At 34.8% G+C, this 24510-nt stretch overlaps 3 protein-coding genes across 3 annotated transcripts; 2 read left to right on the forward strand and 1 right to left on the reverse strand.

Moving 5' to 3' along the window:
• Positions 1-30: 30 nt before the first annotated feature.
• Positions 31-3559, forward strand: LOC133308824 (protein DEHYDRATION-INDUCED 19 homolog 6-like). The gene is made up of 5 exons (XM_061509543.1): positions 31-319; positions 454-596; positions 2047-2124; positions 2252-2511; positions 3237-3559. The coding sequence occupies exons 1-5, from the start codon at positions 244-246 to the stop codon at positions 3334-3336; spliced, it is 657 nt and encodes a 218-aa protein (XP_061365527.1). The 5' UTR covers positions 31-243; the 3' UTR covers positions 3337-3559.
• Positions 3560-4550: 991 nt separating this feature from the next.
• LOC133308826 (L10-interacting MYB domain-containing protein) lies at positions 4551-7956 on the reverse strand. The gene is made up of 5 exons (XM_061509545.1): positions 7814-7956; positions 7085-7418; positions 6909-7002; positions 6307-6812; positions 4551-5327 (listed from the first exon to the last, which is right to left on the reverse strand). The coding sequence occupies exons 2-5, from the start codon at positions 7412-7414 to the stop codon at positions 4767-4769; spliced, it is 1491 nt and encodes a 496-aa protein (XP_061365529.1). The 5' UTR covers positions 7415-7418; positions 7814-7956; the 3' UTR covers positions 4551-4766.
• Positions 7957-19535: 11579 nt separating this feature from the next.
• Positions 19536-24269, forward strand: LOC133308822 (nicotinamide adenine dinucleotide transporter 1, chloroplastic-like). The gene is made up of 9 exons (XM_061509538.1): positions 19536-19864; positions 20017-20112; positions 20369-20478; positions 22051-22099; positions 22234-22343; positions 22895-22989; positions 23087-23175; positions 23257-23351; positions 23698-24269. The coding sequence occupies exons 1-9, from the start codon at positions 19786-19788 to the stop codon at positions 23932-23934; spliced, it is 960 nt and encodes a 319-aa protein (XP_061365522.1). The 5' UTR covers positions 19536-19785; the 3' UTR covers positions 23935-24269.
• Positions 24270-24510: the final 241 nt, after the last annotated feature.

Genomic DNA, 24510 nt, shown 5'->3' on the forward strand with positions numbered 1-24510 from the left:
GCAACAACCACGCACAATCTGAAACCGAAAGTCCTTGGTATTTTCCTCGTCCTTCTTCCTGTGATAGCATAGCAGCACAGCACTATATATATGTATATATATCATTACCACTCACAAGAACAAGGACGATAAATCCCGAAACAACTTCACTGTGTAATTCCAATACCTTGTCAAAATCCCTTTGATTTTCATTGTGCTTGTTCTATTTCTAGCTGAAAATCACTCAGTACTTAGCAGAACTCTATGGAAGGCGAGACTCTGACCTTGGACCTCTCTACTGCTTCTAGAAGCTACCAATCGAGGCTTATGTCCCACTTCGGTGATTCCTTACTTTCAAACATCATTTTATTCATTTCAATCTTGTGGAAACTATTTTTTGTTTTTTTTTTTGTTTTTTGGTGTCTTTTGTGTTAGCTAAATGTTTAACCTTTTTTGTTTGGATGTTTGAAGCAGAGCTCTTAATCGATTTTGAGGAGTTCAATGAGGATGAAGAGTTAGGGACGGTTTATCCATGCCCGTTTTGTGCAGAGGATTTTGATCTTCTCGAGTTATGTTGTCATATTGACGTGGACCATCCAATAGAAGCAAAGTCTGGGGTATTTTATTTTCCTTCTTTTCCAGTTCATATTAACTTTTAAATTTTATTGTTAGCATAGGAATATTTCGTTTATTGCTGTCTAGCTATTATCTATCCAAGTTGGTATTTTTCATAGATAACCTTATTTCACTTCCATCATAAGCCTTATAATGTTGTAATTTTTTCAATAAGACCTCATTGAGATCACCCTGAGGGTTGTTTTACTGCTTGCTTAGTTGATTTGTTGCTTTTTGTTCCCCCTTAAAACAAAATGCCAGAAGGACCAAACCATATTTTTATCTTTGATCAGCAAATTCACAAAGAAGCAGCTGTTTACGATTGCATTTGAGATATAATGCATCCAACAAGTACCACCTATTTTGATAGGGGGGCAAAAAACTGATACCTTGTGAATATATCATATACCATGGTTTTGATGCTTGTAATTTTAGTCAATTTCTTCCTTGTCAAATAGTCTGCAGACAACAGGTGTAAAATTTTCCTTTTAACACCGTTAAACCAATTGAGACCTCTGAGCAATTGTGGATCCTATGGCTTCTGAAATATTCATTATTATTTTTGTTTCTTGATTGGTATCTAGTTTATCCCAACTCGGAGTTGACCATTCATGTAGTTTTGTAAAGTGAAACCTTGTCTTGATTTTCTTATTGGATTTCTATATATCTTGCATCTATGCAGAAGCCCTTAAAGATGTGGTTCCTGACAAGATCTTAGCTTGTAGAACTTGAAGTGGTTACTCCAACTTGAATCTAACTACTTTGCTCCAATATGATTCAAATCATGAATGGGACGATTTCTATAACCATGTTTGGCACATCTAGAATGAGCTTCCATGTAAAGTTGATGTTAATTTTTTATCCACCAATTTTAAATATGATTAGGCAAAAATATATGTAAATGCACACACACTCACCAGTTGAACTTTAGGAAGATTGCAAGTAACCACCATGAACTTTCAAATCCATCAATTATGTACCCAAAAAAATAATAATAAAAAACACCAATTAGACCCTTAAACTATGAGAAATGTTGCAATGGGCTATTAATCCAGATCTGTCTAACAATTTCTGTTAATCATGTGATCACTAATTGCTTGTCATTACGTGAGAATTTTCTTTAGTATTTCATGCTTAAGAATATGAAAACAATTGAATACTTTATTATATTTTTCAAGTGTATTAGACAGACATTGCATGATTGTCACATTATTAACAAAATTGGTTAGAAAGGGAATGGAATGACCAGTTGTAATATTTCTCCTGATTTGAGGGTTCAATTGGTGGATTCAATAATTGATGGTGGCTACTTGAATTAGCTCCAAAATTCGAAAGTGTGTATAGTTTTTCTTATACAATTATTGTATTTGTCTATTAAGTAATCATTTGCAGTACTATTAATGGTTGTGCTTGTTGAATTACACTCAATTATGTCATTGTGTGTACTTGCAGATTTGTCCTGTTTGTGCCATGTGGGTGGGGACGAATATGGTTGAGCACATAGCAGCGCAGCATGAAAACATATTTAAGATATCCTTTCTGATATGCCTGATAGAAACGCTTTTATTTATTCAAAATAAACACTTTAAATTTGTTTCTCTTTTGTCTCCTTTTACGAAATTATTTTACTGTTTATACTTCCTTGACTAGAGATTACAGTCAGCTCAAATCAAAACGCTGCAAACATGAATCCTACCCAGCTCTTTCCCTTTCAAGAAAGGGATTACAGGATGGACACTGGCAATCTTTCTCTGCTGGGTTATCTCCTGCGATGTTTACCTCTAAGACAGCATGTGATCCATTGGTTTCATTTCTATATGGTACAGCTGCTGCTGATGAACGTGAAAATGTGCAGCCTGATTTTTCAAGTGAATTATGCATTGAAGAAATATCCTCAGATGATACAGTGTTAGAAAGGTATGATGAAGTATCACTCTGTCAACTGTGTCATACCACATTCCTCATGACCTCATGTATTATCAAACATCAACTAAGAAATCATAAATTTGTTGCCCATGCAAGTTGCTTGATCCATCATTGTTGAGTTTGTGGAAGAAAAAAAGTCAGTTTTGAGACCAAGACCAATAAATCATTATTAGATGATTGATAATGCCAAAAGCTTGACATTCTGAGATCACCTTTCACTTTGTGAAGCAGTAATCTAGAAATATTGGAAACAGGCACTTCGCCTGAAATCACTGGAAGCATCCCTTTAACATCGTTTTTGGAGTAATTTTTAGAACTATTAATGCATGAATCTCTAGCTTTCACGGTAGTCATGGTAATATACTAATGAGGAGGCAATTTAAGTGTATTCATTTTCAGGACCTGAGGTCCATCTAGTATAGGTCGGGCAATGAGGCAATGATGATTTGAGCCAAAAACTTGGCTGTATATGCAAGTCCCCAAAAACACTCGGGTTTCTGAGCTCCTTTTGGTTCTTTCTGGCATTCAAATGGTTATATATCTTATTTGTGCCTTTTAACTTCCGGTTGACTTGCACTTCCTCTTTTGTTTAACATTGTACTCTTTGTTAAGATATTTAATTACGTAACTACTTTTATCTTTTCTTCTTCTTCTTTTTTTGGTAAATACTTTTACCTTTCTTCTAAATATTTGACCAAATATTTCTATTATTGCAGAGATGTTCAGTCATCTTTATATGACAAAGATGAGAAAGCACGGCAGAGTGAATTTGTACTGGGACTTTTGGCGTCTGCTATCATTGATCCTGACTTCTGATTGAGGCAATCAAGAACATTAGCTGTTAGTTTCAATACGATGGGGGGAAAAGGAGAGAAAAAGAAGTCAGTTTCAATCTTCAAAATTATTCATATTAATAGTATCAATATTTCTGTTGTACGTTTTGTGAAATATCTAGTATAGACTATAGGGAGCTAAGCTATGTGTAGGAATTAAATGTAATGAATTTCAAGGCAATGCAGATACTAATTCAGAACAATTGCATACCCTCTTCTATTCCCTCTCAGCATTTCTTGCATCGTAATAGTTAGTGGTTTAGTTGCTTACTGCCTTACTATGGGCTATAACTGACATTGCATGAGAAAATGTGTTTAATATGGATGGGATGTCCTGGTAGCACTTGTGACCCCGTAGGTGTTCAAGAATGCAATTGCTTACCCTGTTTCGGCTAATTATGATGTTACGTTGACGATGCCTGATGAGTTCATCAAGCAATAGTGATCCTGAATGCCCTTAATTCCAGCTTCCAAGCAAAAAAAAATTTACATACGTTAACTAAAATTTGCAGTCAACGCTTCCTGTATTTTCTTGATTTTTCTCGAACCTTTCCAATATTTTTAGTACTTATTACTGAAGCCCTTATTCAAATCTTTGGATTTTCCGAATATTTCACTCTTCTTTTTGTTAAAGTTCATCTCCTCTTTCTAAAGATGTATTTGATGAAAATTAAATTCAGATTCTCTCCTCACCTACTCAGCTTGTGTGTTACCAACTGCTAACACATTGGGTCAATTGAAGTTTTTGAAATGTATTAGTTATCAAGTTTATGCATTGCATGGGTTGTTTAATTCAAATATTTATGATTATGAATATAAGAGAGACTCATATTTGAATTATTCAGATAAAACTTTATGTCAAGTAATAAAGAGAAAATCCAAGTTACTAAATTGAAACCAGTATGAAATTTCACTTAATAATGAAATGTTAAAAAAATGTCAAAAAATATGTTGCTAGATACTATATTTAAAAAAAGAGCATAAAAATGTAATAAAAAATAATATACAAATAACATTTCAAAAAATATTAAATGACTGGTACATATGTAAAATAAATCTTAGTATTGAGTAGCACTGCAAGGGCCAGTGTTTATACATCAAACCCAGAAGACAGACCTCAAAGCAAGTTATTATGCGGCGACCTTGATGATCTGCTGTCCCAGTTATGATATTAAAAAAAAAAACTTTTACGGGGGAGATTATCAATCAATTGCAGGCCACTAATTTTTCAAACATTTTCCATTCATATAACATGAGTATTTACATCTAAGATTACTTTGCCTTCCAAATTACTAATCTACTTAGACTGCCAAAAAAGAAAGATCTATTCAGCTATTCCTGCTAAAAGTATAAGGATAAAAACCATTAACCAATAAGAAAATATAAACTAATAGAAAGGAAAGGGTGCACAGGCTACACCTGTGTGCGAAGTTTCCTAATCAACCATTTCTTTCTTAACTTAGCATCCAATGCAATAAATGTTTTGGCTTTTTTTTCATCCTCCAGGAAATCGCAAGCATCCAAAACCAGATCTTCATCCATATCAGGCAATGCTTGTACTGCTTCTATGACATTCTCTATTGATATCGAGTTATCATCATTCTTTTTTGTAGACAGAGTAGAAACTGCAGTTGCCATCTCATGCAGAGCGATAGCCATGCCTTGTTCATCCTCCCTTGATTTTTTAGGACTAGAAGAACCACAATGCTTTTCTAATTGACGCTTTTGTTTCCGACCCATATGAGCTAACTCCTTGATACCACTAAATTGGTCTTCATTGGAACTGGATGTAATTGGAGACTGACCGGCTTTAGATGTCAAATGACTATCAGTCTTAACATCAACTACATTTTCATGCTCTAAATCCAGAGGCAGAGTAGACTCTTTTTCATCAAAATTTGGATCACATATGACGCACAAATCTTTATAATATGGCAAAGGTCGGGTCATAAACTGCCGTGCATCAGTATGCACCTGCATGCAATCATTTCGAAATTTTTAAAACTTGTAAAATTAAGATCAGGATATCATCAGAAGTGTTGAAATTCCTTAATGCGTGCTAGATTGAGATGAAAATGGGAAGGTTACCAATTAGGAAATAAAATCACCGCATGCTTTCTAAGTACAAGAGTAAAAGAAAATGAACTGAGTAACATTTGTCTTTCATTTTCATTCCAGAAAAAATGAGTGAAAATGCAATGTCAAGAGTCCAAACACTATAGAAATATGTGATTAACTTGTTTAGCCTTGTATTTTCTCAGAAGCATTGCCAATGAGGATATTACAGTAATTATTTGTAACACTTTCTAGGAAAAATATCTCTCATGTGAGTTTCACATTACGAGAGAAATAAACACAATATCCTATGCAAGATTGTACGACTAAATACAGAGATTTGATCCCCATGCAAGAGATATTGTGTCTACCTCTCTTTTCATACAACATAATCATGAGATGATTCCAATCCTACTTTCTCATTCCGTGGGACTTTCCTTTATACCAAACAACGAAGAATGGGGGAAAATCTTAGTAGGAAGAATAAGAAATATTTTATTGATCCTATGATTCATCTTACATAACCAACAATCAGCAAATAAAAATTAAAACCTTCCTATTTTCTCCATTTTGCACCTCTACTACCAAGCACACCCTTGAGCTCTGCAGAATTTATGGAGTTGTTTTAACTGTTTTACCTTGCAGAGGAAGGCTAGCAACCTATCATTAAATTCATTAAAAAAATGGCATAAAAAAAATAGTAGATACAACTACTTTCAGGAAAGATAACTGACTACCAAGAACTAAAAATAAGACTTATATCCTAGGCAAAATCATCATAGAAGGTAACACAGATAAAAACAAACTGCAATTCTCATCGCAATATAATCAATTAATCCTTTGTATAGAAGTCCAAAGAGGTTCAATTTCCTAGCAGATTTCTCATGTAGGTACGTACCTTAATATAATCTTGCCAGACACAATCATCAGCAGTTACCATCTGGCGTGCTTCATCCCAGACAAACCCATCCAAATCAAGAAGACTTCTAATTAAATTATATTGCCTTCTCAGAGTTTTGTATCGATTTTTAAGAATATCCAAACTATAGTCAAAACCAAATTTTTCATTGAATGATGAAATCATCTCCATCCATGCTTGTTTACTGAAGACACCATCAGCCCGGCTCCCTCTGTGCATATGGGAAAGCATTAGGTTAATGAAGTAACGATCCATTGGTGGCTGCCAATAGGTCCGGGTCCGGGTACAAAATGAGGTTGCTGTTTCCTTAGGTGCCCTCTGCTCGGAATCATCAGTTGTACTTTCCAAGGTAGAGATTCCATAATCTTCATCAATCTTTATGCCATGAAGAACCTCATCAGCATCCTCACCAACATCCTTAGCTAGATAGGGTATGTTTGTTCCATTTTCACCAGAATTAGATGACCCTTCTGGTTCATTATCACCTGGGAATCCATATTCATTGGATATTGAAATATATCTTAGACCTCCTAAGCATCAAGCATGACATATATAAAGTAGTCTTCAACAAGAAAAGCTACCTTTTTCTTCCATCGCCACATGTCCATAAATAGTACACAAATCTTTGAAATAAGGAATGCTTTTTATTCTGTATGATCGTTCACTGGGATGTGCCTGCAGATATTATGCATAAGATAAATTATTAGACACCTTTTGTAAGGTTGAATGGATTTAGAAAAATTTCAAATTTTGATACCTTGAGATATTCATCCCAAACATGATTATCAGCAGTGACCATATTTCGCTTTTCATCCCAGCTAAAACCTGGCAGGGCAAGAAGGTTTTTAACACCCCTGTACAAATTCCTTAGCGTTTTGTGGCGATTTTTTAGAACATCTTTTTCATATTGAAATCTGAACTTTGCATTGAACGTTGAGGACATATGCTTCCAAGCTCTTTTGCTGAACAAATGATCATCAAATCTACTTCCATGACCAACCTGCTCTAACAAAAGACCAACAAAATACCGATCCATCTCATGTGTCCACATTGTTCTGAGACGTTCGCTGCCATTTCGGAGACCCATTTATCTACAATGTAACAGAGTATCACTATCAACTTCATCCTATTACTATTGATGAATTTTTGCAACAGAATCATAAACAGTGCGTGAGTTTCGAAGTATACATTGTTCAAGGCCTGCACTAACCAACTCAATGAAAAATTGAACATGAAAAATATCAATATTGAACAATTATAAACCGTAAAGGGATAATAGTCGTGCTAATCCGACAAAATAAAAGATTAGCAAGAATGATGAATCACAATGAGAGTGAGAGAGTCACAATTATTCGTACCTAATAAGAACCCATTTCGTGCCAAATTGTGTTACGAAGATAAATCGATAAACGATTAAATAAATTAATAAGACTCTTGAAATTAAATAATTATTATTAATGATAATTGATAAAAGAAAAAAGAGCACCTTGGTGAGAGTTCGAAGTTTGCTTTCGTGGGGATAAGGTTTTCCAGGACAAGGGTGAATCTGCTTTTTCGAGGGAATACGATAGTACCCTAACCCTATTAGGGTTATCCCTTGTCACCCCGATGCTGGTCTGTTTGTCTCCGAGTCCAACTCTCCATTTATTTACTTTTCTTTATTTCTTTTTATGTCTTTCCTTTTTTTCTTTTAATGCTGAGCTCGTTTACTGTTCTATAATTCTATCAAATAATATAAAATTATTTATATTATCAGAATTATATTTTTTTTAATTGAATATTTTATAAATTATCTTTATTTTTTTTATACAAAATTATCTTTGATTAAATATGAATAAAATAGGTAAAATTATATTGAAAATAAAAATTATTGATTTGATAAGGTAATTAAAAGTAAATTAATAAAACGTTAAAAAGTATAAGAGTACGAAAATCATCACTCTTAAATTAATCTGCTATTTTCATTACCAGTTAAGCAAAACAAAAAAAAATTATAAACTTTATTTCGCACATCAGCAAATCCAAAGGAGAGACGATGGTTGACAGCCGCCTCCTTATTTTGATTTTTTTAATTATTATATATATAAAATAATATTTTAATAATATTCGTGAAGAAAACGCTATTATGGTTGCCTCAACTCTTGTGGATTAACTAATACAGAGCTGTTTCAACTTAATCAATTATTTTGAGTTCGAGCTTGAGTATGTAGTTATGTTAAAAACTTGGTAAGATAAGTTTTACGACATTTGTGGTCATGTATGGCTAGAATCCAAATTAGTTGGGACTTTTGACCATCGAATATCGGATGATTTATACAACAAAAAATAGAACACCGACCATTTTGTCACGTTGGTAAAAAAATTTACCAAATTGTCACGTCAACAGTAAATTTTGTCAAAATGTCACGTGGCATATTTCGCTACACTGTGTAACGAAATATGTCCTGTCAGGCTGCACAGTCAGCAAAAATGACATGTGTCAAATATGTAGAAATTCGCTAAACTGTGTAGCGAATTATGCTTGAATTCTGTCTGCTTGACACGTGTCATTTTTTTTCTAACTGTGCATCCTGATATGGCATATTTCGTTACACTGTGTAGCGAATTACTTGCAAACATATTTCGTTACACAATGTAGCGAAATATGCCGCTGGTATTTTGACAAAATTTACTGTTGGAGTTTGATCAATTTTTTTCCAAAACATGATAAAATGGTCACTCTTCCAAAAAAATAGCTATAAAAAGAAAAAATAATAAAACATTAACTACGATAACTTTTATCTCATTCTTTCGAGAAATCTCAACCCACGATGTTATTCGCGAATTTTGATACCACATATAACCACTTGTAATTTCACATGATTTTTTTTTTGTGACGAGACAAAATCTCATTTGATTTTTGTTATCTCTTTTGATTTCTTCTCGTGCGTACAAATCTGTATACATGTTGCTTTATTCATAATTAAATAGAAAAATAAATTTGTCATAACATTAAAGCCAACAACATTCAAAAGAGGTGGTGTCTTTAGTACTAGCAGAGCAAAAGTCTTTATGGAAAAATATTGTATAAATATTAGATTTAGAGTGCTTTGAAATGGAATAAATTTTGATCAAATCCTTAAAAAAAAAAAAAAAAAAATCAAGTTGTTATTTATAAATAATCTTTTATTTTATTTTCATCCCTTGTCATAAATTTTTTTGGGTCCATCATTGATTTCAGACATATATGTGTGTGGCTTTACTTTTCTCCAACAATTGGAGAGAAAGCAATTTTCTTGCTGAGACAAAAAGCGGGACCTACCAAATCTTAGTAAAGAAAAGAAAAAAATAGTACGAAAATCGAAGTGAGGAGAGCATGATATAACAAACTTCCGCTAACATAAGAATTTTTTTTCGATATATATATGAGTTCATTTTTTTAAAATTACTTTAGACAACTTTGTCTAATGTTCACCGAAATGATGTCGATTTGGGACGAAAATCATTGTGTATTTATAATTTTAATTTATTTCGAGGTTATAATAGTCTTCATCATTCAATTTTTTATTTTTCAACCCAAAACGACGTCGTTTCGGTGAACATTAGACAAAATTATCTAAAGTAACAATATATATGTGCTGAAATTATTTCTCAAGTTGCTGGACATCCAGCTATTAATCTTGATTGTTGATTTTCATTTATTCCCTATATTTAATGCTTTTATCCACCCATTTATGGTTACGATTCCTAGTTGGACATCCAGCAATTTGAGAAACGATAACAAAGGTGAATCAATTAATATAAGAAAATAAATAAATAAATAAAATGACGTAGTTTTTGGGTAGATGGAGATAAATATATCTCAAGCTGCTTAAGAAATATTTTTCTGTAATATATATACACGAGTTATCGTTTCTCAAGTTGCAGGAGATAATTTTATCTCTTACACAAACATAAAAGTATATTGGACGCCATATGGGACCAAGTGAAGAGAAGAGATAGGAAAGAAAACGTGAGCCTTACACGCTTTTACGTCTAGGAGATAAAATTATCTCTTACAACATGAAAAACATAAATTCCCACTTAGGAAAAAATATTTGTCATTTTAAAAAATATAATGTTTGTCATTTTAGATGAGAGGAATACATAAATTAATATTTTTTTAAAGTTTAATTAAAAAAATACCTACTTTCTTTCCTTATAATTTCATTATTTGTGTCTTTCTCTCACTTAAAGTAACAAAACTCTATCCTTTAAAGGGACAAACATTAAATCCATATGTATATATATATATATATATATAAATTAAAATTGCTATCATATGTGATAGTAGTGTGATTGACTATTGTGCTCCTGTAAAATTTTCCAATTAGATAACTCAAATTCGAATCCACGAATATTTTTGATTTATACCAAGTTCTAATATTTTGTACATGTATGAAAAGACTTGACATGGGTGCTTGTGGGTCCTTTACAATTGAGGACAATCCTCGTTAATTCAATGTTTCAAAACATAATTTTATACTGATTTTTAATAGGACTTGTTAAATTGGGTTCATTTTTTATTAATTCATGCTAATTATTATACCATGCACACATACATATTGGACTTCATATTTGACGGTCCAAAACAATTGAGAATAATCTTCGTTCAAGCTCTTTATATCCTAAACTAAGTTTTGTGTACATATTTATGTTCTTGTGACATTACTTTTAAATATGTATGCCAATTTATTTTATCATTCCCAAAACCCACAAGGAAGCATTTTTTTGGGAATCTTTTTGACCAAACACGTTTGCATAAATTTTGAAAAGTTATGTAAAATTAAAAAAGAAAAGAAAAGAAAAAGTACTTGATTCGGTTACCAAAAGAAACCATAAGGGGGGAGAGGGGGTAGAGGAAGATAAATAGAGAAGCTAGCCTGGTCAATTTAACCCCGAGAGAGAGGAAGATGAACAGAGCAGCGTGAATGAACAAGGATACAAGCAAATTGATTTTGTGATTTTCTACAGGGATATTTTTGTCTCAAAAATTAGTTGATATTTTTCCACCGGTTGGGATTTGTAGAATACCATATGTGGGATGATATTATTTTTCATATTTTAAAATCCTGAAAATATAATTTTCTCAGAAAATTTTTACACTCCTTTATATCAAACATGGCTAATTAAGATTCCCATAATCACTTTCCCAAGAATGCAAACAAATTTCACCTATCAAACACCCCCTGATTGTTTAATGATTGGTATGGATATATTTTGTTTTGTATCTCATGTTTGACTTATTACATAACGATATTTCTGTTGTCATATACGAGCTACTCTAATTTTCAGGGTGAAAATTATGTTAATATGAGCATTTATCACCAAAGTGTTTTGTTTGTATTAATTTGCATTGTTTTTATCTAACTAATAAATGATTGTTTAAATTTTAATGTGAAAAATGTATGAGTTAGCATAATTGTTTATTACTGTAGTGTTGATTTTCATAATTTTAACCTTTTACTAAAAACTATTGTCATTCCTAATACTTGCCTAGAAGGAGTTGTGAGATATACAAATTGAAAATGCATTTGCCTTGAAAATTCATGTCCCCAAAAGGGTTAATATTTTAAGACTAAAGTATCCTTTCTAAAATTTTGCTCAAAGGAGGGTATGTAATTTGTGTCTTTATGCTTTTAATATGGTTTATTTTGACATGGTAATTTTATTTATTTATTTTTTTGCTATAATGTCCGTTCAATTTTACAAGTTCAATTCCTTTATATTTGGGTACATTTCTTTTTTTTTTCTTTTTTTGGTAGAGACAGAGATGTCTAGTTCAATGGACTAGTATGTTGCTTTTGGATCTAAGTGCCTTATCTAAAGTATTTATGAGCTAGATGCCCTTGAGTCAAGCAGACCAAGGTACACAGAAGACAATATACGACTTTGCCAAAGGGTGTGTATGCACAATGAGAACATAAACAGTAAGAGAGAGCGTGTGTACCTGTAGGTTTTATCTCTTATTTATAGAGTTTACCTGTGGATATTGGGTGCTGGACTTTCATGACTTTTGCTAATGGCCCAAGCCGATGTATTATGCTATCGTATTATGATTAGTATCCTTGATGAATATCTTTTCTTAATTATGTCCGATTTATGCTTAGATTGTCCCTTGTTGGGCTTAGCAATAGTGGGTTTCAGTTAGCAATAGTGGGTTTCAGATATGGGTCCATAAGTCCATAACAGATACACCTAATGAGTTTGTGTTAGGGGTGTTCATCAATCAATCCCAAATTTTAATTGGACTATATCAGATTTTGGATTGGTTGATGAAAATTGATCCAATCCAAACTGATCTAATATATTAATTCCCCTCTACCTACTTGGGTATTTTTCCAATCATAATCCAAAAAATTTTAAACTCAAGACCCGTTAACCCATCAACTAAATCCAAGAAAAAACTTAGTCACGTCTCATCAACAAAATTTCATCTACGAAGAGCATCATATCTCATTGTAAAAAAAAAAAAAAAGTATATTATCGTTTCCTAATGCTTTTATATATATAAAAAAATTTCTACAAAGCCAATATATAAAAAAGAGTTATTTGCACAATAATCATGAAACAAATTTTAGGATTTTCAAAAAATCGAAAACCGATCACATCCAAACCGAAAAAATTGGATTGGATCGGATCAGATTTGAAAAAAAATCCAAACCGAAGGGATTGGATCTGATGATTTTTGCTTTCAAAACCGATCCAATCCAGACCGCGAACACCTACAGTTTGTGTTGACTTTTGTGCTAGTTTTTTTTTTTTTGGAAAGTGTGTATCATTTCAAGGACACAAAGTTGTGTCAATTTAAATAAGAGAAAGAGATAAATCATGAGAGAGAAAATAGATGAGAAAATTCTTAAAAGTGTGAGTCCTATCTCTTTATGAGGGTGAAAAGATATTAGGTGTGTCATTTAAAATGACACACCTTTTACTTTTTTTTTTTTTTTAGCATCAAATGTCCTCGCCCTACAAAGGTTTTTTTATATAATTAGAATATGTATATAGGATGTCAGGGTTGAGTTTGATTTGAAATTCAAATATTAAAAATGGATTCGCAACCCCAAGGGTGGCTCAGTTGGCAGCTGAGCTCCCAAGCGATTGCTTGGTGCAGGGATCAAACCCTGCCTCAAGCAGTTTCTTGGAAAATCTTTAGGGGCCAGAGGATAAGTCAAAAATCTTCGGTTGGGGTATTAGTCTCATCCTTTCTCCGATTGCGAAGCTTAGTGCACTCACCCTTACAATGAAGGACTAGCCCAAATGAGCCGTACCTCAAGGGCATGGTGCCCGGAATTTGACGATAAGTCATTTTTGCTACAGGAGCGAAAGTTTCAGTGAAATCCTCACCTGGAATTTGACGATTCCCAGCAATAACTAGCCGTGCCTTATACCTCTCAATACTGCCATTAGAATGGTACTTGATCTTACAGACCCACTTACATGGAAGTGCATGTTTTCCAAACGGCAAGTCGGTAATACGCCAAGTTTTATTTTCCTCAAGAGCACGTATTTCAGTACTCATGGCATCCATCCATTCCTTACTCTTCATTGCCTCCTTAAAAGAACAGGGTTCAGATCTTGCATCAATAGCTGCAACAAAGGCTTGATGTTGATTAGAGAATTTAGTTAACGTGACATAATTATGTATTGGATATCGCATACCTGAGATGGGAGTAGGTGAGGTGATATCGTGACTTTGTGCATGTGTTTCCGCCAAGTTACATTGATATTCACTAAGATATTGAGGCAGCTTACGGACACGTGTAGGACGTGATGCTCCCCTTTCCTCATGAGCTGCAAGTATTGGTGTTGTTGGAATTACATCAAGAGGACTAGGCTCTGGTGTGCTCCCCCTTTCCTGCAATGGTTCTTGGTCTGTCTCTGTGGTACCTTCAAGAGAAATGGTAGCTTCATCATCCTCATTGTCAGCAAAAAAACCAGCCACTGGTCTTTCATCAAAAGGCATTGTCAAAGGAAGTTGAGGAGGAGAGGAAGTGACTGATGTTATAGCAAAAGGGAATTCTGTTTCGCAAAACTGCACATCTCTTGACACAAAATATTCATTTGTCTCAAGATCATAAACTTTCCACCCCTTTTGTCCATAAGGATACCCTACAAAGACACATCTCCTTGAGCGCGGACTAAACTTATCTGTGGGTTTGGGTTGTGTAGTGGCGTAGCACAAACACCCAAATACTTTTAAATTGCTATAGTTGGCTGCATTGCCATGAATGAGCTCATGTGGAGTCTTTCCACCAAGGACCTTAGAGGGCGTTCTGTTGATGAGGTGTGCTGCAGTTAATACACTTTCTCCCCAAAATTCGATTGGCATATGAGCTTGGAACAACAAAGCTCGTGACACATTCAATATATGTCTATGTTTGCGTTCGACTCTCCCATTTTGTTGTGGAGTATACACACACGAAGTCTGATGGAGAATACCTTTCTCACGGAAAAGCTCAAGCATATTTTTAGACTTAAACTCAGTTCCATTGTCTGAACGAATGATTTTTACTGATTTACCAAATTGATTGTGCACCATAAGAAGGAACCTGCGCATTTTCTCATAAGTTTCACTCTTCTCGCTCATTAGACAAACCCACACTGAACGGCTAAAATCATCAACTATCGTTAAAAAATAATGAGCACCAGAATGAGAAGAAGTACGATAAGGTCCCCATATATCACAATGAAGAAGTTCAAAACAATCATTGCTATGATGATTACTGACAGAAAACATAGTTCTAGTTTGCTTGGCCCGACAGCACACATCACAGGCCTTATTATCTACACTATCAAATTTAAATTTTGCAACAAAAGGAATCATTGAAACAGCTTCAAGAGAGGCATGACCCATCCGTTTATGCCATAGCTCTAGAGATTCATGGGATCGAACTGCAAACGCTGCTGTTTGGTTCTGCCGAAACACATACACTCCGTCTTTGAGATCACCCAACCCAATCACCATCTTCAGCTTGCGGTCCTGCAAAACACAATTCTCATTAGTAAACAACACATCTTCTTCTTGTTGTTGCACCAATTGAGACACAGAGATCAGATTGCATCTCAGATTGGGTACAAATAATACATCAGATAAAAGAAAATGTGGATTGAGTGCAACAGTTCCTTTCTTTATGGCATGTGTTACAGCTCCATTAGGTAGCCCTACTGCAAGTGATTCAATATTTTTAACATTCTCCAACAGTTCAAGTGAGCCAGTCATGTGACGAGACGCACCACTATCAATGAGCCAATCATAAGAAACAACGTTACCAGATAATTTTTCAGCAGGAGGATGAGGTTTATCCACCAATGAAAGCAAGCGCGTCACCACGTCTGTCACAACTTCTGGAGTTAGAGCAGAAAAGGCAGCAACATGTTCCTGTGACTCCTTAGTTGTTGCAGCATTTGCACTATTCTGTGCAGTGTGAAAGTTGTTAGAGTTTGGATGACTTCGTCCTCCTGCAAAGCGCCCACGTCCTCGCCCCCTGCCACCTCCACGATTGGGATAGCCAAAAGTTTGCCAACATTTAGATGATTCATGGTTAGTCTTTCCACAATGGCGGCAAGGTACACGCTCAGCGAACTTCTCCATCCCTGTAGGTGCTACAGTTTGTGCAGCACAACCTATGACATCAGCTCTTTCATTTTGTGTACGAATTATGGAACGATGTGTTTCCTCCTGTGTAACAATGGCATAAATCTTGTTCAGTGATGGGAGTGGTGTGGTATTCAATATCTGTGTGCGTAGGTGCCCGAATGTGGCTTCATCGAGTCCCATAAGAAACTGGTATACTCTATCGTTTTCCTTCTCTTCCTCTACTTCTTTTGCATATGCGCATGTATCTCCACAAGTACAAGACTTGTACACTTTACTCCCTTCAAGCTCGTCCCATACGGCTCGCATTTTTGTGTGATACGCTCCCACACTGCTACCTTGTTGTTTAATTGCAGACAAACTTGCTTTAAGCTGATATACTCTTGGAGCATTTGCAACTGAGTAACGCTCTTTTAAGTCGTCCCAGAGGTCCTTGACATTATCAAAACACATGATGAATGGCTGGAGCGTAGGATCAATAGTGTTGTGTATCCAACCATTAATCATTGAGTTACACATCTCCCATGCATTCCACTCTTCAGTGTCATTCTTTTCTGGCGTCTTCACAGACCCTGTAATGAACCCCAATTTGTTTTTGGCCTTGAGTGCGTTTTTCATGAGCTTAGCCCAATTCTCGTAATTGGCTTCACCTTTTAGCATCACTGTTGTCAACAAAATCCCGGGATTATCAGACCCTCCCAGATAGAAAGGAGAGCCATGATCCGAGATTATTTTTGTTTTGCTACTTCCCTCCTTAGCCATTCTCAACTGACCAAGCTTTCGCACTTGACGTAAGGCACTCACTCAGAGTTTCAATTTTGCGGAAGTGTTTATTATGGTATCAAAGCCTGGCGGAAGTCGCATATAGACTTCCTCGTCAAGATCACCATTAAGGAATGCATTGTGTACATCCATTTGATGAAGCTCCCACCCTTTTGCGACAACAACAACCAAGAGAGTTCTAACGCTCACCATTTTTGCTACAGGAGCGAAAGTTTCAGTGAAATCCTCACCTGGAATTTGACGATTCCCAGCAATAACTAGCCGTGCCTTATACCTCTCAATACTGCCATTAGAATGGTACTTGATCTTATAGACCCACTTACATGGAAGTGCATGTTTTCCAAACGGCAAGTCGGTAATACGCCAAGTTTTATTTTCCTCAAGAGCACGTATTTCAGTACTCATGGCATCCATCCATTCCTTACTCTTCATTGCCTCCTTAAAAGAACAGGGTTCAGATCCCTTACAATGAAGGACTAGCCCAAATGAGCCGTACCTCAAGGGCATGGTGCCCGGAGAAGGTTAAATTTGACTTAATAGTACTCTAAAAGAGGACTAATTCTGCTTAGGGCCGGCAAAATGAGCTGAGCCCGCCGGGCTGGCCCGCCCCGCCTGCCAAATGGGGCGGGCTGGGTTGAGTCTTTCAACCCACCAGCCCGCCAAACCCGCCCCGCCAAACCCGCCAGCCCATATGGGTCAGCCCACCAAGTCATTTTTTTTTTTTTTTTAGGTTACCCAATTGTTATGTAGCTCCGTATCTTAGATTTCTCTGCTTGCAAGTGGCTTTTTTGAATTGTTGTGGACTGCTCATACAACACTTTGTTACTTGTTTTGTTATTCTATTTTATCCTGATATGATTTTATTTTTTTATTATTATTTTTGGATTGAAAGATGCATATTTATATGCAGATTATTAAACACTGATCTTCTTGGTTTCATAAGCACATTAGGATTTTATACAGATTTTTGTATGCTTTTATGCAGATTTTTTTATGTGATTTTATGCAGAATTTAATTTTTTGTATTTTATTTTTATATATTTTTTATTTTAGGCGGGCTGGCCCGTAGCCCGCCAGCCCACTCATAAAACGGGCCGGGTTACTCAATTCAACCCATTTTATCAAAACGGGCCGGGGCGGGCCAGCCCATTTTGGGCGGGCTAGTGGCGGGCCGGGGCGGGCTGGCCCATATTGCCAGCCCTAATTCTGCTATCTGTTTTAGATTGACTATTATGAGTTTGGAATTTATGCATTGTAGTATTTAAACAAAATTTTAAAAAATTATCGAGAATAATAGTTTTTAAATGTAGGAACTTCAAAGATACGAAAAATAATATTAAAAATCTGTTCAAGCATAAGAAAAATCCACATTAATTATATTCTCATTAAAAAGAGATTAACTGAAAAACAAAATTGGTTGGGATTAACCTTATCTATTTTATTTCTGTAATTAAAGTCAAACAGATCAGATCATGCACAAAATTCGTAATTTATGTCTACAACATATGTTGTTCCGTCTGATCTTTAAAGGAAGATAAGTTTAAAAAATATACTACTCTTTTCTCATTATTTTAAATATAAGCCTTTTTTGAAAATAAAATAAGATCTTTTTATTTATATTGAAAGTTGGTTTTTATTAAGGGTAAAAGATTTCTCCATCAGGTAAGTTATTTCTGGTGAGCTCAAAATAACGTCGTTTTAGAATAAAAATTAATTTGTTATTATAATTCTAAGATATTGCAAAGTTATATTAGTCTTTATCATTATAAATTTTTAATCTTATATCTCAAAATGATGTCGTTTTGAACTCACTGAAGATAATTTTATTTCCAATAACGTGAGAAATAACTTTTCCCTTTTATTAAATTAACTTTTTTATGTTTTATTTATTCTATTAGGAAGTTGATTTTCCTTAAACTGATTTTCTAACCATTTTATTGGTTTTCCCTGTTGAAAAGTTGATTTCTTACAAATAACTTCCTAACATTTTCTATAATTATTAAAGCAAGTTTTTATCTACCAAAAGGAAAAGTGAATTTTTAAATGAAAAAAAATAGAACTTTGTAAAGTCGATTTTTGAGAAACCGATTTCATAATACAAAACTAAATCAGCCTGATTTAGAAAAATAAGAAAATATAAAAAAAAGGAAGTATTTAAAAAAAAAAAATCAGGTAAAAAACTTCCAGAAGGTCCAAGAAGTAAAGAAGTAAATCCAAATAAAAAGATAAAAACTGAATCTGTTTCCCGATTTCAAATACTTATCTTAAATAGAACATACCTATCTTAAAAATAAATAATGGGGAAGGATATTGTGACGATCAAGTTGTGTTACTACCAAGTGACTATTAATCAATCTCACCGTTACATCGATTATGTTGATTTAACGGTTATATTTATTTTCATATTTGTATGGTCACGATTCTCCATATTTAAAGTGAAAACATTAAATATGAGAAATCATAACCATACAAAGGTAAAAATAAATATAAAATATTAAATTTGGGGAATCATAACCATACAAAGATAAAAATAAATATAACCGCTGGATCAATAAAATCGATCTAACGGTAAGATTAATTGGTAATCACTTGGTAGTAACATAACTTGATTGTCACAATATCCTTTCCCGTAAACAAAAGAGAACAATGTATATTTCCCATTTTAAATTTTTAAGGAAAAAAAAAAAAAAAGCAGGAGAGAATTAAGGACAATGATAAACATTCTATTACTTTAAAGGCGGGACCCACTATAACGAGAGGTGAATGAAAGAAAGAGAGGTGACTAATATTTGTGGTTTTGTGACGGAGAATTAAACGAAGCTTTGAGGCAAGGAACGAGTGTGGCGTTTTTGACTTGCGCGTTCCTCATGTTCTTGTTCATGTTCTTGGATCTGATTGAACCCTAATCTAATCTGAAAGCTTGGTCTCGATCGTAACGAGACTCTGTTTCTCCCTCTCTCAGGCCATGCGACTCTGCTCCTCCGCCATCGCCCTCTCCAGAGAGGACTCCTTATTCACTTTCGCTACTATCTCCTTCTCTCTTCTCGATTTCACCAACCATGTCCTCCGATACCCACGCCGCCCCTAATATCAATCCCAAGGGTCTCTTCTGCAATGCTGCCGCCGGTGCAGCCGCCGGTATCCTCCCCTTTCTTCTCTACTCTATCAATTTTCTTTATTAAATTTTCTTTTTTATTTTTCTATTCAATTGGATTGGTTGTCTGATTTATGTATATACACGAACACGGTGTTTGTCCGTTTGTTTCATCTATTTATTTAATTTGATGCAGGAGTTATTGCTGCTGCGTTTGTGTGTCCTTTAGATGTCATCAAAACTAGGCTTCAAGTTCATGGGGTACCGCAGCTCGCTAATGGAAATGTTAAAGGTAGAAGCTGCCTTATGCTACTTGTATTTATTTATTTGGTTATTTAATTTTAACTTTGGGGGAGAAAACAATACAACGAAGAGTTGCCATGTAGGTCATACAAAAGACTCGTTGTTTAGCCTTTTACTTTGAGAGTTTAAATCATTGTTTTCAGATTTGAGGTTATTAATATTATATGAAAAAGGATAAAACAACATTGAGAATACTGAAACTGAATACTGTATTTTTTTGCGGATTGGGTGTTTTTTTTGGTCAGCACGCAGTATAATAGTTGCTAGTCTGGAACAAATATTACACAAGGAGGGGTTACGCGGCATGTACCGTGGGCTGGCTCCCACTGCGCTGGCTTTACTTCCAAACTGGGCGGTGAGTCCTTGCTCATTCTCAATGTTTCTTTGTATCCATTATTTTCTTAATGAAGTAAACAACAAATAGAGTCTTCACCAATGTATAATTCTCACGTCCAATATGTCTAACCTTCTCAATTTTTGGCTTCATATTGGGAATGAAATATATATATACCTACCTCGCTCTTGTGGAAGGTTGACATATACGAAACTGTTGTATTAAAGATATTTGTTTGTAGTCCATGGGTTGGTGTTGTCTCTCTGAGAGTATGAAGTAATTTATGAGTAACTTTCATACTTCCTTTCTGTGTTAAGATTATGAGCATTTTATGATTTCTTGACAAAGATTGGGTTTCACTTGTTTTTTCTCGAAATACGCTAGAGGACTAGATGGCTGTGCGGTTGATCATAACCCAACCAAGTACCAACTATTATTTTCTATGGCTGGCTCAGGGTGTTCAAGTTACTTGAATGCTCTCTGCTAACAGGATGAGAAATAGACTGTGTTTTTGTGTTAAATTATAATTTTATTCAAGAAGAACTGAAGGTATGATGATAGAAGACAAGGAAAATTATCTAATTATATCGTATAATAAGGAAAAACAAAATGAAAACGAAGAGTATACCAAAATAATAAAATCCTTGAATATCTTCCACTGTCATTCAAGAAATTCTTCAGAGTGCTTCATTTTCTGAGCACTGTATGGATGCCAATAATCATACTACAGAGGTTTTCAATGGAATAAAACTTTACCTAGAACTTATTGCATTTCTCTCCAACAAGACACATTGTATCATTGCAAATGTAGCTCTCTCCATAACACCATACCCTTCATCCCTCCAAAACTCTTGGCCTCCATAAAGTATTTAGCAAAGGGGGAGTTACTTTTGGTTGCAATTTTCATAATCAGTTAACCTTTCATCACATGGAGATGTGCTTTAGGATTTTAAGGTTTTAGACTAGGTAGGATTAAGACTGAATATATCGGACTAAAGTAAGGGGAAGAATTATTGGCTTAGAATAATGGAACCTTCGATTGTTGTGGACATAACTTAAATAGGAGTATAGGACCATTCACAACTTGTGGACCAAATTGTTCACAACTTAATACCCAAGCTAAACCTAAAATAACTTGCTACTAACAAACAAAGTGGATAAACAAATTTCGGCAAATAAAGGAATAGCGCACAGCGTGGAGACTAAATACTAGACTTTAAGACACCAACTGAAATTGCTAAAATACCCTGGACTAAAACAATATCATCTTAGATTCTTAACTAAAGTGAAACTGATTGACCACATACTAACCCTAATAATTTTTTATTGTTATGACACAGCGCAGAGCTATGAGTATTACGATGAATTGAGCTCTAATATTACTTTTAAAGCCAAACTAATAAGATGATTTGATCTTTAAACTTATACCTTTAGGTTTTCTCGTTGCTTAATCAATTTAGCTTACTATTGGATAATTTATTTTACTGGGCTGTAGAAATCTATATATTTAGCCTGTCTACATTATTTTTAAAGAAGAATACTATTCTTCTAGTAAGTACTCTAATTGTATCAATTTGTATTGTAATCTTGTAGGTTTATTTTACCATGTATGAGCAGCTCAAGAGCCTTCTTCATTCTGATGGTTTGTCCATTGCTGATTACTTTCCTATTCAACCAAACAAGGAATTGTCTTTTGTTTTTTCAAAGTTGATGTGCCCTCCACCTCCCCCAAAAAATGTAGATGTACGAATTGTAATAGCTATGGTATGTATGCAGATGAAAGTCATCATCTTTCAATTGGAGCTAATATGATAGCTGCTTCTGGTGCTGGGGCTGCAACTACCCTGTTTACAAATCCACTTTGGGTTGTGAAGACTAGACTCCAAGTATGTATCTTCAGTTCATGCTGAATGTTATTATGATCTAATTGATTATGCTATCAGCCTATCACATATAATTGGCATAATGCATGAGTTAATTAAATCCTTCGTGATATACTGTACTTTATTAGAGGTTATAAAACTATTTTGATTGTCTCATTTACCATTAGTGTCATGGAATTCGATACTTTAGAGTTTTATTTTCTTTCTGGCATAGAATTCCTAGAATCGTGGTAATCAAATGAGAAGGCAATGAAGGCCTTCTAAGTTTTACATTGTTTGTTGGCTTTCTGTATGATATCTATGCAAGATGACAAAACCTCTATTTAGTGGATCAGGAAAAGAACAAGCACATGAAACATCTAGTTTTGATGTTTTTGCCTGGGGCAGATCTTTTTATCCATTTAGGAGCAAGGGTTTATGAGCTTCTTCTTGCATATATATTGTGTTGAAACAATAGAACTACAGGGCTTCTTTGACCTTGCTTGTGATCAGTGCATGTGTGTGCGTGTGCGTGGGTACTCTGCACTAAAAGTTTGCTGCCTTTTTTAATGTAGACCCAGGGAATGAGACCTGGTGTTGTGCCATATAGGAGCACGCTATCTGCATTGAGGAGAATTGCCCATGAGGAGGGCATTCGGGGGCTGTACAGGTTTGTGTTGATTATCATAAATGCAACAGGATGGTATGTAGTTATATATAATATTTAATAATTTAACGACATTTTTTACTTTCTTTGCCATAAACAGTGGCCTTGTACCTGCCCTGGCTGGTATCAGTCATGTTGCCATCCAATTTCCAACGTATGAGACAATAAAATTTTATTTGGCTAATCAAGGTAATTTCATGCCTGTCCTAGTTCTCTGTGAACTCTTGTGAGTTTTGGCAGTTAATTAGTGCAGTCACTGTTTTGTATCAGATGACGCAGCAATGGATAAACTTGGTGCACGTGATGTTGCAATTGCCTCATCAGTCTCCAAAATTTTTGCATCCACATTGACATATCCTCATGAGGTATGTTGCTGACTGATTGACTTAGTGTAGTTCAAGATATCTGCACAAACTTAGGTATCATACTTCTAGTTGCCTTGTCTTGTGAATGAAATGACCTTGCCAATCATTTGACCGAAAGATGGTATAGAGTCCATTTTCAATGTTTAAAGCATCCTAGAATAATATTATTTTCACTGTATTTAGCTATTTCTTGAATATTTTGAGCTTACTCTTTTTATTTCATTGTCAACTTAGAAAGCCATATACCCATTAATTGGGGTGGGATTCATGAATTCATTATTACTTATCATTTTGTTGGGCAGACAAGTATTAAAATGTAACAAATATTTTGGTATTTTGCTTGCAGGTTGTACGTTCCAGACTGCAAGAACAAGGGCTCCACTCAGAGAAAAGGTACTCTGGTGTGATTGACTGTATTAGAAAGGTTTTTCAACAAGAAGGTGTACCTGGTTTTTACCGAGGGTGTGCCACGAACCTTCTGAGGACAACACCAGCTGCTGTGATCACATTCACCAGCTTTGAAATGATACACCGTTTTCTTGTTTCACATTTTCCTTCTGATCCACATCCTCAAATTTTGTGATGATTGATCATGGCGGTCATCTGTCATCTGTCATCTGTAGCAGTAGATTCCGAAACACAAGCTAGTACAGCTGAGTAATCCTTCTCCTGGCAATGCAGATCCCATTCTTTGTGATTTTTAGTTTATATACGGTAGAGTCCCACATCATTTTAGCCATAATTGAGCCTGGTCTCCCTGGTCAAACTTGTGCAAGTTATTGTCTTTGTAGGGAGACCGAGGGATAATTATAGATTCGAGAGTGATAATGACGATAAAAATGATAAGGTGGCACGAGGATGTCCTGCTTATTTCATTTGGAAACTGTTTAAAATTATCATATCCTGTTTAAGATTCTCTACTACAATCGCTGCTTCACATCGCTTGCATCTAATAATCTTGAATTCTTGATCCAGATCCGTGTACTAACCACATCAATAATCTTGATTCACAGTTCTAGCCATTCTGATATTCCTTAAATCAAGGGTAAAAGATTCAAAGAATCTTTTTTTTTTCCTACAAATAATATTTTTTTAAACAATTCTAAAACTATGAACTGAGACAGACTCCCCAAGTGCTAGAACTCTGTACGTGTACATG

Source organism: Gastrolobium bilobum, unplaced genomic scaffold (genome assembly GCF_033153095.1).
Source record: "Gastrolobium bilobum isolate Gb01-03AN ecotype WA unplaced genomic scaffold, APGP_CSIRO_Gbil_v1 utg15473, whole genome shotgun sequence".
NCBI classification, from domain to species: Eukaryota; Viridiplantae; Streptophyta; class Magnoliopsida; order Fabales; family Fabaceae; genus Gastrolobium; species Gastrolobium bilobum.

Excerpts from the sequence above, each read along its gene's own strand:
- LOC133308824 (XM_061509543.1), top strand. The coding sequence starts at position 244 with ATGGAAGGCGAGACTCTGACCTTGGACCTCTCTACTGCTTCTAGAAGC. Across the intron at positions 2,125-2,251 it reads AGCATGAAAACATATTTAAG|AGTCAGCTCAAATCAAAACG; the intron begins ATATCCTTTCTG and ends ACTAGAGATTAC. Across the intron at positions 2,512-3,236 it reads GATGATACAGTGTTAGAAAG|AGATGTTCAGTCATCTTTAT; the intron begins GTATGATGAAGT and ends CTATTATTGCAG.
- LOC133308826 (XM_061509545.1), bottom strand. The coding sequence starts at position 7,414 with ATGGGTCTCCGAAATGGCAGCGAACGTCTCAGAACAATGTGGACACAT. Across the intron at positions 7,003-7,084 it reads TTTGGGATGAATATCTCAAG|GCACATCCCAGTGAACGATC; the intron begins GTATCAAAATTT and ends TAATATCTGCAG. Across the intron at positions 6,813-6,908 it reads TGTGGCGATGGAAGAAAAAG|GTGATAATGAACCAGAAGGG; the intron begins GTAGCTTTTCTT and ends ATGGATTCCCAG.
- LOC133308822 (XM_061509538.1), top strand. The coding sequence starts at position 19,786 with ATGTCCTCCGATACCCACGCCGCCCCTAATATCAATCCCAAGGGTCTC. Across the intron at positions 20,113-20,368 it reads CGCTAATGGAAATGTTAAAG|CACGCAGTATAATAGTTGCT; the intron begins GTAGAAGCTGCC and ends TTTTTTGGTCAG. Across the intron at positions 20,479-22,050 it reads CTTTACTTCCAAACTGGGCG|GTTTATTTTACCATGTATGA; the intron begins GTGAGTCCTTGC and ends GTAATCTTGTAG.